The sequence below is a fragment of the Diabrotica virgifera genome, chromosome 1 (genome assembly GCF_917563875.1).
Source record: "Diabrotica virgifera virgifera chromosome 1, PGI_DIABVI_V3a".
NCBI lineage: Eukaryota > Metazoa > Arthropoda > Insecta > Coleoptera > Chrysomelidae > Diabrotica > Diabrotica virgifera.
Window position 1 is genome coordinate 268,674,577 of NC_065443.1, and position 18,707 is coordinate 268,693,283.

At 32.0% G+C, this 18,707-nt stretch overlaps 1 protein-coding gene across 3 annotated transcripts in view; it reads left to right on the plus strand.

Moving 5' to 3' along the window:
• The window catches only part of LOC126884417 (uncharacterized), a 592,334-nt gene that overhangs the window by 521,369 nt on the left and 52,258 nt on the right, over window positions 1-18,707 (plus strand). For all 3 annotated transcript variants that reach the window (XM_050650324.1, XM_050650330.1, XM_050650336.1), the window contains exon 7: window positions 358-581. In XM_050650324.1, coding sequence (XP_050506281.1) covers window positions 358-581 — 224 coding nt within the window. The remainder of the gene's footprint in view (window positions 1-357; window positions 582-18,707) is intronic.

Below are 18,707 nucleotides of genomic sequence, written 5' to 3' on the forward strand. Positions count from 1 at the left end.
CTCCTTTATTCCAATTTTCATGATTCTGTTGCCTTTAGTTCTCGAGATATTTCTAATAGGCCAGTTATCTGCCTCACCCTATATAAAGGCATTTTTTACGTTTTTTATATCATTTTATATCGATTTCTCTCACTGCAATGGCCGACTTTTCTCACTGCCTGAGAAATTGTTCGTTTTGAATGCATGTAAGTAGTGAGAGAAGTTGCACATTGCATAGCATCCATAGAAAAAGTAATATATTTAATAATATAAAGGATATAGATAATAATTGTATATAAAATCTTTTTTTAATATTGAACAAAAAAAAACTGGCTACCAAAATCGTTATGCTGTTACTAACACCTCTATTTATTATAGGAAGTATTTCCATTACCTGCAAAGGACAAATTCCCACACGGTCCAAGAAATATCAACGAACCTTCATTTGGACCTAGAAGTCTGGATACTGACCTGTTTCCTGATGAAATGTTATCAAGACAGCAGGAAACATTAGATACATCCAGCGATAACGAATTCTCCACCAGAGATAAATCTCAGTCTCTAGAAGGAAGAAGGAAAAGATCTGTTATCGTGTCGGACAGGTAGTAACATTTTCATTTTATTTTTAAAGATTTATTGGACTGACAGTTATAATTTGGATTGTTTTCATTTGTTATTTATTTTCCATCTGAGGATAATTCAATCAACGAGAAATTAAGTTTAGCGAATATTACCTGTTAGTGCTACCTAATCCTTCCTGATTAAATTTAACCTTATAATAAATGGTTATCTTACAGTCCCTGGCCATATTATTATGACCACGTATGAATTTTTATAAAAATCAACTATTCCACTAAGTACGTTTTGTTTGAAATATGATGTTTAAATTTAATTTTGTTATGCTATGTTAATGTTATTCATTAATTATAATATATTTAATAATAAACAGCAATAAAATATTTGAAAATATTACATATTTATATTTTTTTAATATCTTGTTAAACTAATCAGATGGAAAATATTTGGGAGCATTTAAAACGAGAAATTTCCGATGAAAAGGTCACTAACGGAATTGTTTTGGTTAAAGAACTAATATATCGTTGAAACCACAATGACAAATTAAAGCAAAAAAAATTTAACTGCATTCAAAGTATGCCAAGACGGGTACTAGCGGTAATCAAAGTTAGAGCGGACTCTAACCCTGGTTTATTGCTGTTTATTATTAAATATTTAATAATAAACACCAATAAAACATTTATAAATATCACATATTTTTATTTTTGCAATATTTTGCTGAGCCCCTTTAACTTTGATTACCGCTAGTACCCGTCTTGACATACTTTGAATGCAGTTAATTTTTTTTTGCTTTAACTTGTCATTGTGGTTTCAACGATATATTAGTCCTTTAATCAAAACAATTTCGTTAGTGACCTTTTCATCGGAAATTTCTCGTTTTAAAAGCTTCCAAATATTTTCCATCTGATTAAGGTAAGAAGTTGAACAAAATATTAAAAAAATATAAATATGTATTTCATAACAAAATAAAATTTAAAAACATATTTTAAACACAACGTACCTAGTGGAATAGTTGATTTTTGTAAAAATTCATAGGTGGTCATAATAATATGGCCAGGGACTGTATATTCTAAACAATTTACTAATTAAATCTCTTTGGTAAGTCTAAGGGTTTGTCTCCTTTAAGTCTTCTCACTTCCATGCTGTTATCTAGTATAGAAGATGTTTTTTATTACTTAACGTAGTGTTATGTCAGTGCCGGTTTATCCACTGGGCGCTTGGGGCGGGCACCCAGCGGCCCGGACCCCGGAGTGGCCCGTACCTCTTAGTTCTAAAAAAATTAAATCGCTAAATAATCTACATATTTTCCGAAAATAATCTCATACGCAGATACGCTAATACACTGCAAGCGCCTATTACTCTGGGCTAATTAGCAAAATTCATAGAAAAGTTATTTACCAGCAATTTTATTGTTGGAATGGAATTATAAGATCGTATATATTAATAATATAGGTATGCAAAGTCTGCAGATAGTGTGCTACTTTTTTTATAAACAAAATGGCGCCGACAAATCGTATTTTTTTCAATTATTGCTCTTTAACTCCGAAGATTATAATTTTACAACAAAAACACCCAAATAAAAATTCACCGCAATTAAATTTTGCATAGAGACATGCTTTTTACGATTTGCTTCGACGAAAATTTTCCACGGAAAATGCGGGTTTTCCCAACAAAAACTCTTATTTTCAAATAAAGTTTTAGGTAAGTAATTATTAATCAATAATTAAATAACTTAGTGACATCAAAGCTTTCTTGGTATAGATTGTAATTCCAGAAGCCGGTGAAAATTAAACGAATATTTTAGCAACAATTCAATTGATAATTAACAATTTACGATCGCAATAATAACCAAAATAATAATGATACATTGATCAAACTTATAAAGATTATAAAGATGAGATGCTTATTTAATATTTTATCGACAAAATATAAATTTTTCTTTTTTTTGCATAATCTTTAAATTTTGACAAAAAAAATAGTTATAATACGCTGGTCTAATTAGTAAAGTACAAAGAAAGGTTATTTACCAGCAATTTTATTACTGGAATCGAATTATAAGATCCTACATATTATTAATATAGGTATGCAAAGTCCGCAGATAGTGTGCTACTTTTTTTATAAACAAAATGGCGCCGACAAATCGTATTTCTTTCAATTATTGCTCTATAACTCCGAAGATTTTAGCTTTACACCAAAAACACTTAAATAAAAATTCACCCCAATTTAATTCTACATAGTGGCAAGTTTTTCCCGATTTGCTCCGATGAAAATTTTCCTCGGAAAATGTGGGTTTTCCCAACAAAATCTCGAATTTTCAAATAAATTTTTTGGGCCAGTAATTATTTATCAATAATTATATAGCTTGGTGAAATAAAAGCTTTTTTGGTATAGATTATAAATTCAGGAGCTGGTGAAAATGAAACGAATATTTTAGCAACAATTCAATTGTTAATTAACAATTTACAGTCGCAATAACCACCAAAATAATCATGAGACATTGATCAAACTTAGAAAGATTATAAAGGTGTGATGCCTATTTAATATTTTGTCGACAAAATATAAATTTTTTCATTTTTTTGCATAACCTTTAAATGTTTAAAAAAAATGTTATAAACAAATTAACATTTCATAGAAATTGTTTATTATATTCTAATTTTAAAAAATACTTAAAATGCGTATTTCATAGGTCTTGAAAACGACTGCTTTAAAAAAATTTTACAACCATTTGCAAAAGAGTTATGAAACAGCAAAATAAATATACGATTTCTCCGTTGTTTATAATTTGTTTTAATTGTTTCAAAGCTTAAATGTTAGTCTATGGTACAAACTAATTACTCACAAAGAATGTCAAAAATTAGTGCAATGGTTATATTTTAATCAAAGATTAAAAATACTTTTTTTTTGTAATTTTTAGCGCAAAAATAGGCCTGATACAGAGTCGGAACTAAAATGTTCACTCGAAGCGACTGACACGCAGCATTACATTATTTATTAAAAGTGTACGTTGCGCGGCCGGTCGTCGCTCCGAGTGAAAATTTTAACTACAGTACTGTATTAGTCTACTTTCACGCGTGTAAATTACAAAAAAATATATTTATAATCTTTAATTAAAATATAACCATTAAAATGATAATCAATATTTTTTTTGTAAATAATTAGCTTGTACTTTAAACTCACTTCTACGCTTTGAAAGAATTAAAAAAAAATTATAAACACCGTAGTAATCGTATGTTTATTTTGCTGTTTCATAACTTTTTTGCAAATGGTTGCAAAAAAGTTTTAAAGCATTCATTCTCAAGATATTTGAAATACGCATTTTAGCTATTTTTTTAAATTATAATATAATAAAAACTTTCTGAGAAACGTTAATTTGTATATAACTATTTTTTTTTAACATTTAAAGATTTTGCAAAAAAATAAAAAAATTATAAAATGAAAAATATAAAAATAAAATTTTTATTTTATTTTTAAAAAAATTATATTTTGTCGACAAAATGTTAAATATGCATCTCATCTTTATAAGATTTCAAAGTTTGATCAGTGTATCATAATTATTTTGGTTATGATTGCGACCGTAAATTATTAATTAAAAATTGAATTGTTGCTAAAATATTAGTTTAATTTTCACCAGCTTCTGGAACCAAAATCTAAACCAAGAAGGCTTTTATATCACCAAATTATTTAATTATTGGTAGATAATTACTTATCTAAAACTTTCTTTGAAAATTAAAAACTTTGTTGGGAAAACCCACATTTTCCGAGGAAAATTTTCGTCGGAGCAGATCGGGAAAAACACGTCTCTATGTAGAATTTAATGACGGTGAATTTTTATTTGGGTGTTTTTGTTGTAAAGTTAAAATCTTCGGAGTTATAGAGCAATAATTTGAAAAAAACACGATTTTCGGGCCCCATTTTTTTTTATAAAAAAAGTAGCACACTATCTGAGGACTTTGCATACCTATATTATTAATATATAGGATCTTATAATTCGATTTCAGCAATGAAATTGCTGGTAAATAACTTTTCCCAAAAATGGCCTATTCTCCGATAATCAGCCCAGACTATATGCTCTCTTGTTACATCTCTTCACGTCTATACACAGTGGCGTAGTCTAGCCCCATAGGGGCCCCGTGTCAATGGTTATGGCGGGGCCCTTTTCCAAAAACTACAGAAAGTTGTCAGATTTAGCCATGTCTCGAATTGTATCAAAAATAATCGCTTAAACGGAGTTATTTAGTTTCTGAGACAATTATTGTTTCCCTAATTGCAGCACCTTCCAAGTAAACTAATTTTTCAATTTTTCAATTTTTCAATGACTTTCATTGAAATGTGATCAACTCAATTTGGATCCCACGTGTTGGGAAACCTGTATACTTTACCTTAGGGCATTATCCTGTTTGCCATGTGACCATCACAGGTCTTTTTATTGAAGTATGCACTTTTAAGGCATCTATATTTTATGTAAAGGGCTTTTACCCAGATATTTTTCTTTTATGGCTCAGCTAGCATCCAGTTTATCGAACACTGATGATGATTTTTTATAAAAATCGAAAACGTTTTGTTGTGATGTAGCCCTTTTAAGGGATTTTTAATAAAAAAATTTTATACCTTTTACAAAGGATTTCTTTCCAATTTTTAAAATATTTCTAATTGAAAAACTTATTGGCCCATCTTCCTGGTGACACCTCCATGGCTTCTACAATATGCAAGCCAAATGTATGCTGCAGTGAAGACAAAAGGGAAGGAATTCTACACTTTTATTCAGTTGCAATGCGAAGCCAAAACTGTCTTAATTTTTACTTAGATCAGAGAGTGCAGCCAGCACTCTTATCGACGATTTCACCTCTTGTTAGAGGTTCATCAGACTGCATAGGCTGCTTTCTCTGGTCCAGGTAAAAATTTTCGACATATTAATCCCCCATTGCAACTGACGAGAAGGTAGTAGGTGCGTAGCGGCATTTGCTCTTCAGCGATGCCAATCACATAATGAGTTCCTCTTTCCAAAACTATCTCACATTCAAACAAAACTTTCCCCATTCCAAAGTGCCTAGCCAATCAGAAACATTTATCTCCCCACCTTCCTCTCTTTATATTCGAAAACAAAACAGTCATTCTTTCAAAAATATTCCTACTCAAACTTATGACTTTTCGGAAATTATAATTATCTAAATATTCCTATCATTAAACAAATATATTTAAAATTCCAAACTTTCTTTACCTCAATTTCCTAAGAACTTATTACTGTGGCATGCATAACAAAACACCGTTATAATCTCCAAATACCCTGAACAATTATGGTCTATTCATATCACTTTCTTTCCTAATGTTTTATTTTTCAGGGAAAAAAACTTACTAACGATAAATCACTTCTTAAAAACTACTTATAATAAATAGTTACAAATCAAAGTACAGGGTGGATCAAATTTATGTGCCCGCGTTATATTTAAAAAAATTAAAATTTTTATTCTATCTTTGATTGATAAATTGAAACACAATAATATATGTTCCATAAATAATGCCAAAAAGAACCTTAATATATTCAACACTATAAAAAATAATATTAGCCTTCGTAAATATGTTTCCACATACTGAATTATATACATAATTAGGTTTACTACATTCTGGTTTATCGTTAAAAAGATGCAATTGTCGCTTGAGTAATTACGTCAAGCTCTGTTCATTAACACTCACTTGCTTTCCAATTAAGCACCCTATTAAGCATAGCTGACAATTATTAGACGTATTATATTGCTCGTTCCTGCAGATATTATAAAGGTTAAATAAATAACGAGCGATCCACAATTATTGGGATGAAAGCTAGCCGTGCAAAAATTACGTATGTCTTGTTTTAATCTGAATTTATATCATTGGTTTATCGATTAATATTGGTTAACATTTTAAAACATAAAAATCAGTCAAAATCTTTAACACAGAACTTTACTCAAAAATAAAAATAATTAACAAAATTATAAGTAACAATTATAAATAAAATCAAACAAGATGCTGTATATGTCCACCACCAATATCTCTACATAACCTAACTTTTCTTGTTAAGTTGACGTACACTGCAAAGTTGACGTACACTTCAAAGTTGATGTACACTGGAAATTATATCTGAATTAAGAATAGGCATGCACTGTATGTATAGCCACCTATGGTGACAATTATTTTGGATCACACATTATCATTTCACTTGTTCTGCAATTTGAAACAGTTCGAAACAGTTCGAAACTTTTTACAACTGTCAGCCAAAATATTAACATTCTTCTCCTGCCTCTTCTTCTAGCCTCTCCTCCTCCTCTATCTGTTCTCCTTCGTAAGGATGTAGTGGCCTCATGTAAGTCGTTTGACTATTTCTGTTCAGTTCTCTCTCTCCTGTGCGTGTTGTTTTGCTTCGGAGAATGAGTAACCAGTCATGTCATTTATTTGGTCCGACCATCGTAATGGAGATCTTTCTCTGGATCTTCTGCCCTCTACGTTGCCTCTATTTACCTATAAATTATGAGTTGCAAGACGCCGTATTCTGTTCAGAGAGTTTAATAAACTCTCTAAACAGGAACATCACAACTAAAGACATCAACGGCCCCCTTTCCGACACCCAACAATCTGTAAAATATTCCTGTTCATCTCTCGGCCACGTACTCTGCTGCCGAAAGCCCAAACGGAAAAACTTCACCCACCGTCTACTCTAATGCAAACATGCATTGACGAACTCCCGGCAGAGTACGAAGAAATCCTCGAGGCTACTCCGTTAGCCTACCACACCCTCCTCATCTGATCCCTTCCTTCTCCCGAACAGGGAGAAGTTGGTTTTTTGCGGTTTCCCAACTTCATTGCACTGCACAATTATACCGGTTCGTCCCGAGGAAATAGCCGCAACTACTTTCTCTCACTCGAACGCTCACTGACCATGCAGTGTTCAAAGCCACCTCCTGACCGCCGACGAAGACTTCAAGATTGCTTGTCTAGTGCACAATGGTTTATAGGGACTGTGGTCGAGGGCAAAGCACGGACAGTACACACATATATCATCTCTGGAAAGAACACCATCTTCCAACTCGCTCTCTCTTCTCTGGTTTCTGAAAGTCAGCTGTAAAACACCATATATCATGCTGCAAGCCACCCAACACCTTGTCACAGCGCTTTTTCGGACTGTTTGCTTTTGCCGCCTACACCAATCATTCAACTACATACTCTGAAAACGACCACAATCCTAAACAGGGACAAAGCAATGTATTTCTCTTGAAATAAAGTTTATCCTTCCCTATCCACATAATGTAATTTGTCTACTATACTACGCCGTATTTCACTTCAAGGAATATTTTTCTGAAATTGCAGTTATTTTTGTTGCTCCAGGTAACAAGAATTCAGCCGAAGACAGAAGGTTCGCTTTTTTAAGACATTTATTTTAGAATAAAAACATTACAAATGATAAGATAACTAGCCTTAATTACTACTCGTTAATAAAACATATTTATAACTTACGTATCCAACATTAGGTTCGGATTGATGTGACGATATATCTGGTACATGAATGAATACTACCGACGATCGCGTGGATTTAGGAATTACATTTATACTCTGGGCTAATTAGCAAAATTCATGGAAAAGTTATGTACCAGCAATTTTATTGCTGAAATCGAATTATAAGATCCTATATATTAATAATATAGGTATGCAAAGTCCGCAGATAGTGTGCTACTTTTTTTATAAACAAAATGGCGCCGACAAATCGTATTTTTTTCAATTATTGCTCTATAACTCCGAAGATTTTAACTTTACAACATAAACACCCAAATAAAAATTTGGGTCTTCCCAACAAAAACTCTAATTTTCAAATATAGTTTTAGGTAGGTAAGTAATTATTAATCAATAATTAAATAACTTAGTGACATCAAAGCTTTCTTGGTGTAGATTTTAATTTCAGAAGCCGGTGAAAATTAAACGAATATTTTAGTAACAATTCAATTGTTAATTATCAATTTACGATCGCAATAATAACCAAAATAATCATGATACATTCATCAAACTTATACAGATTATGAAGATGAGCTGCTTATTTAATATTCTATCGACAAAATATAAATTTTTCGTTTTTTTTGCATAATCTTTAAATTTTGAAAAAAAAAATAGTTATAATACGCTGGTCTAATTAGTAAAGTACAAAGAAAGGTTATTTACCAGCAATTTTATTGCTGGAATCGAATACTATTATCCTATATATTAATAATATAGGTATGCAAAGTCTGCAGATTGTGTGCTACTTTTTTTATTAACAAAATGGCGTCCCCAAATCGTGCTTTTTTCAATTATTGGTCTATAACTCCGAAGATTTTAAATTTACACTTTAAAACTTTAAAACATTTTAAAAAACACGCAAATAAAAATTCACCCCAATTTAATTCTACATAGAGGTATGTTCTTCCCGACGGCGGGCGTAATTTCGGCCGGTAATCCCTTGGCCTACCTGCATAAATCAGGGGGTACCATTTATGACAGGGGTAATTTCGGCCGAGGGGTTGATGTTTACGATGAGATTAAAATATTGGTAATTACGCTTAATAGTTTCTGTAAAATATTAATTGTGTATTTATTTGGAAATACCTAATCCTACGCCGCTGTAAAATTCACAAATAACAGGTATAAAATTATTATAGCTAGTCAGTTTGTATTGTATTTGTAGTATTGTTTTTCTTGAAGCTACTAGTCGATAGAAAGCATAAAATATATTATTTGTATACGATGGCATCTGTTTCAGTAATTAAGAGTTCACGCGGTTGTGACTTACTAGTTGTAGAAAAGTTTCAGTTTTGTAAACAGGACGTATTAAAAAGTGGTGAAGTACGTTGGAGGTGTATAAAGAAAAATTTAAGATGTTTAGCCAAACTGTACACTGTTGGTGCGGAATACACAGTTACTAGAAGTGAATTAATCCACAACCACGAGTCCGATGAAACTACGTTGGAGAGAAAAATAGTGACGACTTCATGCAAGCGCAAAGCTGTGGAAGACATATCGGAGAAACCTTCAAAAATTATTAAAAGCGTTCTTTCAAATCATTTGCCAGAGAATTTGTCATCGATAGATGTCAGTCTAATAAGAAGAAATTTGTACAACAGCCGCCGTAAGCTCTTACCAGCCCTGCCTAAGGATATTCACGATGTACATTCTGTACTCGATAGTTACGGACCGAAAACCACAACAGGTGAAAATTTTTTGTTTATTAACAGCACAGCTGATAATATCATTGTTTTTTCTTGCCATACAAATATAATAAGTTTATGTAAAATGAAAGATTTTTAAGGTTTTTTAAGTTTACTTAAGTTATAGAAATAAGTTGATGTAATAATTTTATTGAAATAAAGAAATATTTTAATATAAAGCATTCTGTTATTTTATTTGATTTGCGGCCGAAAATACCTATGAGATAAGGAAGCAACTTAAAACCTCCGGCCGAATTTACCTACCGGCTTTTAGTACCTGCCCTTTTTCCGGCCGAAATTGCATCCGCCCCTTCCCGATTGGCTCCGACGAAAATTTTTCCACGGAAAATGTGGGATTTCCCAACAAAATCTCGAATTTTCAAATAATTTTTTTGGGCAAGTAATTATTTATCAATAATTAAATAACTTGGTAAAATAAAAGCTTTCTTGGTATAGATTATAACTGCATAAGCCGGTGAATATTAAACGAATGTTTTAGCAACAATTCAATTGTTAATTAACAATTTACAGTCGCAATAACAACCAAAATATTTATGAGACATTGATCAAACTTAGAAAGATTATAAAGATGTGATGTTTGTTTAATATTTCGTCGACAAAATATAAATTTTTCATTTTTTTGCACAATATTTAAATGTTTAAAAAAATAGTTATAAACAAATTAACATTTCTCAGAAATTGTTGATTATATTATAATTTTAAAAAATACTTTTAAAATGCGTATTTCAAAGGTCTTGAAAATTAATGCTTTAAAATTTTTTTCCAAACATTTGTAAAAAAAGTTATGAAACAGCAAAATAAACATACAATTACTCCGTTCTTTATAATTTGTTTTAATTGTTTCAAAGCTTAAAAGTGCGTTTATGGTACAAACTAATTACTCTCAAAGAATATCAAACATTAGTTCAATGGTTATATTTTAATCAAAGATTAAAAATTATTTTTTTTGTAATTTTTAGCGCGAAAGTAGGCATACAGCTACTTTGCGAGGCGGTCGTCGTTTCGAGTGAAATTTTTAGCTACGGTACTGTGTTAGTCTACTTTCGCGCGTGTAAATTACAAAAAAAATATTTATAATCTTAATTTAAAATATAATCATTAAACTAATAATCGATATTTTTTGTAAGTAATTAGCTTGTACTTTAAACTCATTTTACGCTTTAAAAGAATTAAAAAAATATAAACAACGTAGTAATCGTATGTTTATTTTGCTGTTTCATAACTTTTTTTTGCAAATGGTTGCAAAAAATCTTCTGTACCCACCTAAAGTTTGATATAAAATTTGTTTTAATCTGTACGAATTTACATTTTGACTTTTCTTTATTTTATTAGGCTATATTCTGTTGAGCTCCATTCAACTCTGATTACCGCTAGTACCCGTCTTGGCATACTTTAAATGCAGTTAAATTCACCTTACTTCAATTTGTCATTGTGGTTCCAATGAATATTAGTTCTTTAATCAAAACAAATTTGTTGATGACCTTTTCACTGGAAATTTCTCATTTTAAAAGCTCCCAAATATCTTCTGTGGGACTAAGGTCAGGAATTCAATAAAATATTAAAAAATATATAAATATGTAATATTTTCAAATATTTTATTGCTGTTTATTATAAAATCTAGACGGTCTAGACGGTCCAGTTGGCAAAGGCGCAGTCGATCGACAAGTTTAGTGGTTTGCGATTGATGATCGAGCCTCAGCCAGGTCAAGAAATTATTAAAAGGCCAAGCGCCGTAGTATAAAACTCAATAGAGTCTACGGCTTGGTCTGGAATAAACTGTCGTCTGATCGGCCTATGGAGGAGCGGTACGGCAAGGGAAAATGGCTTGCGGCTTGGTGATACTCCTCCATAGATCCCTACCGAAGGGCGTTGACGTCTAAGAACGCAACGGTGTAAAAAATATATATTATTATAAAGTATATTATAGTTAATGTATATTATTAACATTACATAATAACAAAATTAAATTTAAAAATCATTTTTAAACAAATCGTACTTAGTGTAATATTTGATTTTTATAAAAATTCATAGGTGGTCATGATAATATGGCCAGGGCATTTAGAACTAGACACGCCGGAATAAATCGATTTTAACTACAGCACCTATCGACTTTTTTTATTGTGTTTGTGAGGACGACAGGAAAAAAAAACTAAAATAGAAAATATGTACAAACTCATAATGGCATTTACAGTGCATAAAATGCATCAAGTAGTGAATAAACAGTCAAACTCAGTCTATTAAAGGCCGTATTTTGTTAATCGGTGGTTCCTGGGGTCGCTGAATATGAATAAGTCATCAAAACCGACCACCAAAGCACCTGGTGCTGAGGGTTACTGCTAAACCACATCTTCAGGAGTTTCGAGAGTTTTTGGCACTAAATTGTTGTCAACACACTAATTTGTGCTTTTAGGGTTACACTAATCACGAATAAACCATCAAAGTACACCCCCTGAGTAACTAGTGTCTAGACTCACTGCTAAGGCAAGTCGTTTTATAGAGTTTCAAGGATTTTCGACATTAAATTGATGCAGAGTACTCGTGCATAGCAGTCACACTGGTCATAATACGAGGGTCGGTTCTGAAGTCATGTTCGTGCTCAGTAACCCCAAAAATCCACGACTACTCTGTTTGCATCAATTTAGTGCCAAAAACCCACGAAACTCCAGAAGATGACATGCGCTAGCAGTGTCTCTGGACACCAGGTGCCCCTGAGGATCGATCCTGATGGCTTACTCGTGTTCAGAAATTCCAAAAAACCCTGAGCAATCTCTTTGCATCAATTTAGTGGTAAAAACCCTCGAAACTCCAAAAGAAGACGTTCTGATATCATATTCGTGATAAGCGACTCCAAAAACCCCAGCGTAATCTGTGTGCATTTATGTAGTATGGGAAACCTTCAAAACTCCAAATGACGTGCCTTAGCAGTAATCCTGTTATGTGCACCAGCAGTGGGATTACGAACACTCGATACGAATCGTATCCGCCATATTTTTCTGTAAGGCGCTATGGTAAAACATGTCGGATACGATTCGGATCGAGTGTTCGTAATCCCTGGATAGATTTTCCGGAGGTCGCTTCTGATGTCACGTTCGTTTTCAGCTACCCCAAAAATCCCGGAGTAATCTGTTTGCACCTACCTATATATATATATATACATCCCGCTATCATTATGTCAACTTTTCATGTTGCAGTCATTTGGCATCACTAAGAAATACTATCATTTTCGAATTTTAATTCGTGTATGTTTGTTGAGCGCATTTTTAATGCCCTCTATCGTTCTCAGTTTTCTAAAATTTTGATTTTAAAAATTTAAATTATATACAAAAATTTTTACACTTCACAGCCATTTTGACTTCCACCACATAAAAATGTGTATTTGCGGTGTATTTGCCGTCAATCGATGTTGCCACGAGTTAAAAATATCGAGCGTTTGAGGCCAGGTAGAAAAGGTATAATAGTATAATATGAACTATATAAAAGGTGGGTTCTTTACCTGTTCGGCTGGTAAGGGTCCAAATATTTTACGAGTTGAATTGTGTTTATTTTATTTCATCTGTTAAATTATAATTTTCTCATAACGACTTAAAATATTTGTTTGAAAAATTAATTTTGTGTCATTCCATTTCAAATCATTCAATTTTGGAGCAAAAAAAAATTTGGACCTCCGATTTGTCTGAAAATTAGTATATAGCTTCTGCGGGACGTAAAAATAAGATATTTAAGGTCAAAAAATCTTCTTCTTCTTTTTTTCTCAAAATGTTATTTTATTCGATTTTACAGTGATTTGGTGTTTATTTATACAAATTTCCATTTTCTCTCGTAAAGTATCAATGGAAAACATAATATTTTAATAGAAGGGACTCAAAAATGTCATTATATGGCATTATAACAAGTTACTTTGATTCAAAACAAGCTTTTGATCAAATTTTATAGTGTAGAAAACGTTAAAATACCGTTTTTTTTACATTTTTCTCCATTCCCAAAATGCATCATAATCGATTTGGCTGAAAATTTGCCCACAGATAGACAAAACATAGGACTTTAAGTGGTCATAAGGATTTGAATTATATTACAATACCCAAAAAGTTACATGCAATATTATAGTCAAAAATATAGGCGTCTACTGTAAGTAAAATTAACTCGAAAATATCGACCTCACGACAAAAATTTTTAAAAAGAAATTGTAATAATTGTAAATACGATTTATTTGGAACAATTTCAGTTCCTTCCATTTTTGTCGAAAAGTTAAAAATGGCGGAGATATTGAGCAAAACAGGTTCTCCTTTAAAATCAAGATGGCCGCTAACGTAACGGAGGAATTCATTCACGATTTTAAATTTAGGCTACTATTGACTCCCCTAAAGATCAGAAAAATAAATTTTTGTGCAGCTTGGCATTCAAGGTCAAATGCTATCCCGACTGGACTAATATATACTTTTGAGTATGATATTACTGCATGTAACTTTTTTGGTATTGTAATATAATTCAAATCCTTCTAACCACTTAAAGTCCTATCTGTTAGCTATCTGCGGGCAAATTTTTAGCCAAATCGATGATGATGTATTTTGGGAATGGAGGAAAATGTAAAAAACGGTATTTTAGCGTTTTTTACACTATAAAATTTGATCAAAATCTTGTTTTGATTCAAAATAACTTGTTATAATGCCATATAATGACATTTTTGAGTCATTTCTATTAAAATATTATGTTTTTCATTGATACTTTACGACAGAAAATGCAAATTTGTTTAAATAAACACCAAATCACTGTAGAATCGCATAAAATAACATTTTGAGAAAAAAAGAAGAAAAAGATTTTTTGACCTTAAATATCTTCTTTTTACGTCCCGCAGAAGCTATATACCAATTTTCAGACAAATCGGAGATCCAAATTTTTTTGCCTGAGTGATTTGACATGAAATGTACCTTTTACATTTTCATTTAATTTACTTACGGTTTTTGTTCAGAATTTTGAAGAAACGCTTGGTTTGACATAAAATTTGGGACACGCATAGCTAATATGTTAAAGAAAAAAAGTGATATTGTGCCGATATGTGCTTTTGATCTGGAGGTGAGTTTCGTCCGTTATCGGGGATGAAAACAAATACGTTCAAATAAGTCCGGAATTGGATAAACTGACTAATTCTAAGCAACTTCTATTTTATAGAGTTTTTCACTAAGTCAATACTTGTAGAGATATTTGCGAGTGAATATGTTCATTTTTCAACAAAAAAAAACAGGTTTTTAGACGGTTTTTCGCAAATAACTCAAAAAGTAGGTACCTACTTTATTGAAAAAAAAAATAGCAAATAGCAAATATAGCTTATAGAAAAGTGAAAAAATGGTATATGTGTCAGGTCTGTAGACCCAGTAGAAGCAGAGTTATTGCTAAGCTTTTTTTAAAACCAAGAGGAGTAGGTAAACTAACCCTAATAGCACACGACGTCCTCTGGACGTCCAAAATAGGTCCATTTTTGGTCCTAACGTCCATGGACTCTAAATGGACGTTCTATGGACGTCCGGCGTTGGACGTCCTTCGGTGGACTAAATATGTACGTCCTTCGGACGTCCGACGTTGGACGTCCTTCGGTGGACTAAATATGTACGTCCTTCGGACGTCCGATGTTGGACGTTCTTCGGGTGGAATAAATATGAACGTTCTTTGGACGTCCGTACTGGACGAAATACGGACGTTTGCTGATCGTCCATATTCGACATATTATACGAATTACGGGATAAAATAGCAAAATAATTCAATAAAATATTAACTTAATTATGTTAATAAAATAGTTTACATCGAAAACATAATTATATTTAATTCAAAATTGCACAGTTTAATATTCTAAACATGTTTTTGTTTTTTTTTGTAAAGTGTGAAAATCTTATTTGTAAATTATTTGTTACAATGTTTTATTATTCTAGTTACCAAGATGACATAAGTTTGCTAATTAATTCTAGTAAGCAAAAATATAATTTTTATCAATGTATCTGTACTAAAAATGAATCTTAAGAGCATCTTTTTGAAGTTGAATATACGTGGCCGTGCCCAAAATAGGTCCAGTCTTAGTCCTAATGTCTATGGACTATAAATGGATGTCCTTTGGACGTCCGACGTTGGACGTACTTCGGGTGGAATAAATATGAATACGGTGGACTAAATATATACGTCCTTCGGACTTCCGATGGTGGACGTCCGATGGTGGAATAAATACGAACGTCCTTTGGACGTCCGTACTGGACGAAATACGGACTTTTTGTGGACGTCTGAAAATCACCCCCACTACTTGGTTCCTCTGTTCACAAAACTATAACGATAGGCGATAGATTTTCGATTCACCCACCGATATCAGTTCGAAGTTGGAGAGTTGATCTCTCAGTCGTTGTCGTCGTTAGGGCTCCCGCGTAGAGTTTTATTCATTAACCACTGATTTTCATAATGTAAGAAATTATATTATATATGAATTAAAGTATAATATACTTATACATATACTATATATTACGTAAAACTATGAAGACGCTGTTTCACAACATAACACAGAGTCCGACCGCCTCATCGGGCCATTTAGAGCATCAATGCATAAGCCCATCCAATGGATTATTATGTGCCCCTTTGACATAGGCGCACAATATTTTAATCTACCACCCTGAGGATTCCTGCTCCTGGAGATTTTCTGAAGTGCCGAAACAGTCTATGTTCCTGATTCCTCGATCAGATGAGGAGTTTTCGGAGCCATCAACCCCAGACAGCTACTGGAGCTCCACGTTGCAGCCAGTCACTTCTTGGTAAGTGAACGCCAAAGAGGAAGCATTCAGACTCAGCTGCTACCACCGTCTGGACATAGCCTATCGATCCCTGATGGCCTAGAGGACAAACTCACCGAGAATAATGGAAAAAACCACCAGCCAGGACAACTGGTATCCAAACATTGGTATTATTTACGTTTTTTATTACATTTGCATATTTTTTCATGCTCTTTGATATATATTTCTTATTCTTTCTGGTATATTTTTCATACATTTTTCAATCTTATGGGTGTTTGGTAAAAAATAGGCCATAGCTTAACCTTGGATTACTGAGCTTAAAATAGGTCGATTTAAGCTAACTTACTTTAGTACGAAAGATGATAATAACCGAAATACAGGGTGTCAAATTTAAACTTTTATTTTATTCTTGATTATTTCCTGGGCAATACATCAATTTTGGTGTTGAATTTAGATTTCTTGTCCCAAAAAAATCCCGCTTACCAAATTTCGTGATATTATCCCATGTTTGTTAGGAAATATTCAAGAATAAATAAAATAAAAGTTTAAATTTGACACCTTGTATTTCGGTTATTATCAACTTTAGTACTAACGTAAGTTAACTTAAATCGACCTATTTTACCCTCCGAAATCTAAGGTTAATCTATGGCCTATTCTTTACCAAACACTCTGTATAAGTACATATTTGTATTCTAGCCAATCTTTTTGATTTTCTATAAAGTATAGACTTCCTTGAATTTTGAATTACAATTGTTAAAGGAAAGTTTCGCTACCGCGGTCGCCTTTTGTTCGTCTTAACTTATTACCTCTACCCATAAAGTTCTTTTGTCAAACAGATTGGGTTGGTTATTGTACCTAGTAAGCAAAAAGTATTTATCTCAGTATTTTATAATCTATTTATAATATTGAATTATCTAAAGACAGAAAGCGAAGGCGGATGAAAAAAAAATTAGACAAAAGTTGAATGATTATTATAATATTATAATATAATATTACACTATACAGTGAGCACGTAAAGGTTGGAATAAATTCATTTTCTCGAGAATGGACGATTTTGGAAAAAAATCCTGAAACATGTCAATTTTTATTTTTAAATTACGACTTTTTGGCATATATATTATACTAGTGACGTCACCCATCTGGGCGTGATGACGTCATCGATGAATTTTTTAAATGAAAATAGGGATCGTATAATAGCTCATTTGAAAGGTAATTCAATTCTCTATTCAGTAATATAAACATTAACATAATTATCTATACAGGGTGTCCAAAAAAAATTTTTTTGAATTAATTTAATTGACATAAAAAGAAGAATGTGCGTAATTTATTTAATTCAAAATACATTTTACTGCTATCAGAAGACAACAAAAAATGTTTATTTGGCAAATAAATATTGTTTTTTGCTTAAATTCAATATTAAAGCAGCCACCCACCAGCCTCGTGACAGTTTGAATATTTAATTTAAGCGAAAAGCCATGAATATTTTTCAAATAAACATTTTTTTGTTTTCTGAGAGCAGTAAAATGTATTTTGAATTAAATAAATTACATACATTCTTCTTTCCATGTCAATTAATTTAATCAAAAAAAAATTTTTGGACACCCTGTATCAATAATTATGTTAATGTTTATATTACTGAATAGAGAATTGAATTACCTTTCAAATAAGCTATCACACGACTCCTATTCTCATTTAAAAAAATCATCGATGACGTCATAACGCCCAGATGGGTGACGTCACTAGTATGATATATATGCCAAAAAGTCGTAATTTAAAAACAAAAATTGACCTGTTTCGGGATTTTTCTCCAAAATCCTCCATTCTCAAAAAAAATGAATTTATTCCAACCTTTACGTGCTCTCTGTATAATAAGTATACATACATAGATAGAATATCTTCTTTTTAAGAAATTATCCATTATCTCCAAATGAGCAAGGTGTCGATTTGAAATAATATGTATATGTATAATATAGAGCCCATTACGCACCACCTTAAAAATTGAGCATTTTTGATGTCTCGAATTTCCTAAACCAGTTGTCCCATCTAAGTGATTTTTTTTATAATATTATAGCCTAGGCTATAGGTTACCTCCTTAAGCTTGTCATGCACGGGGAGCTATATACTGTAATATATATTATATCACATCGCTCTCTATAGTAATGAGTGA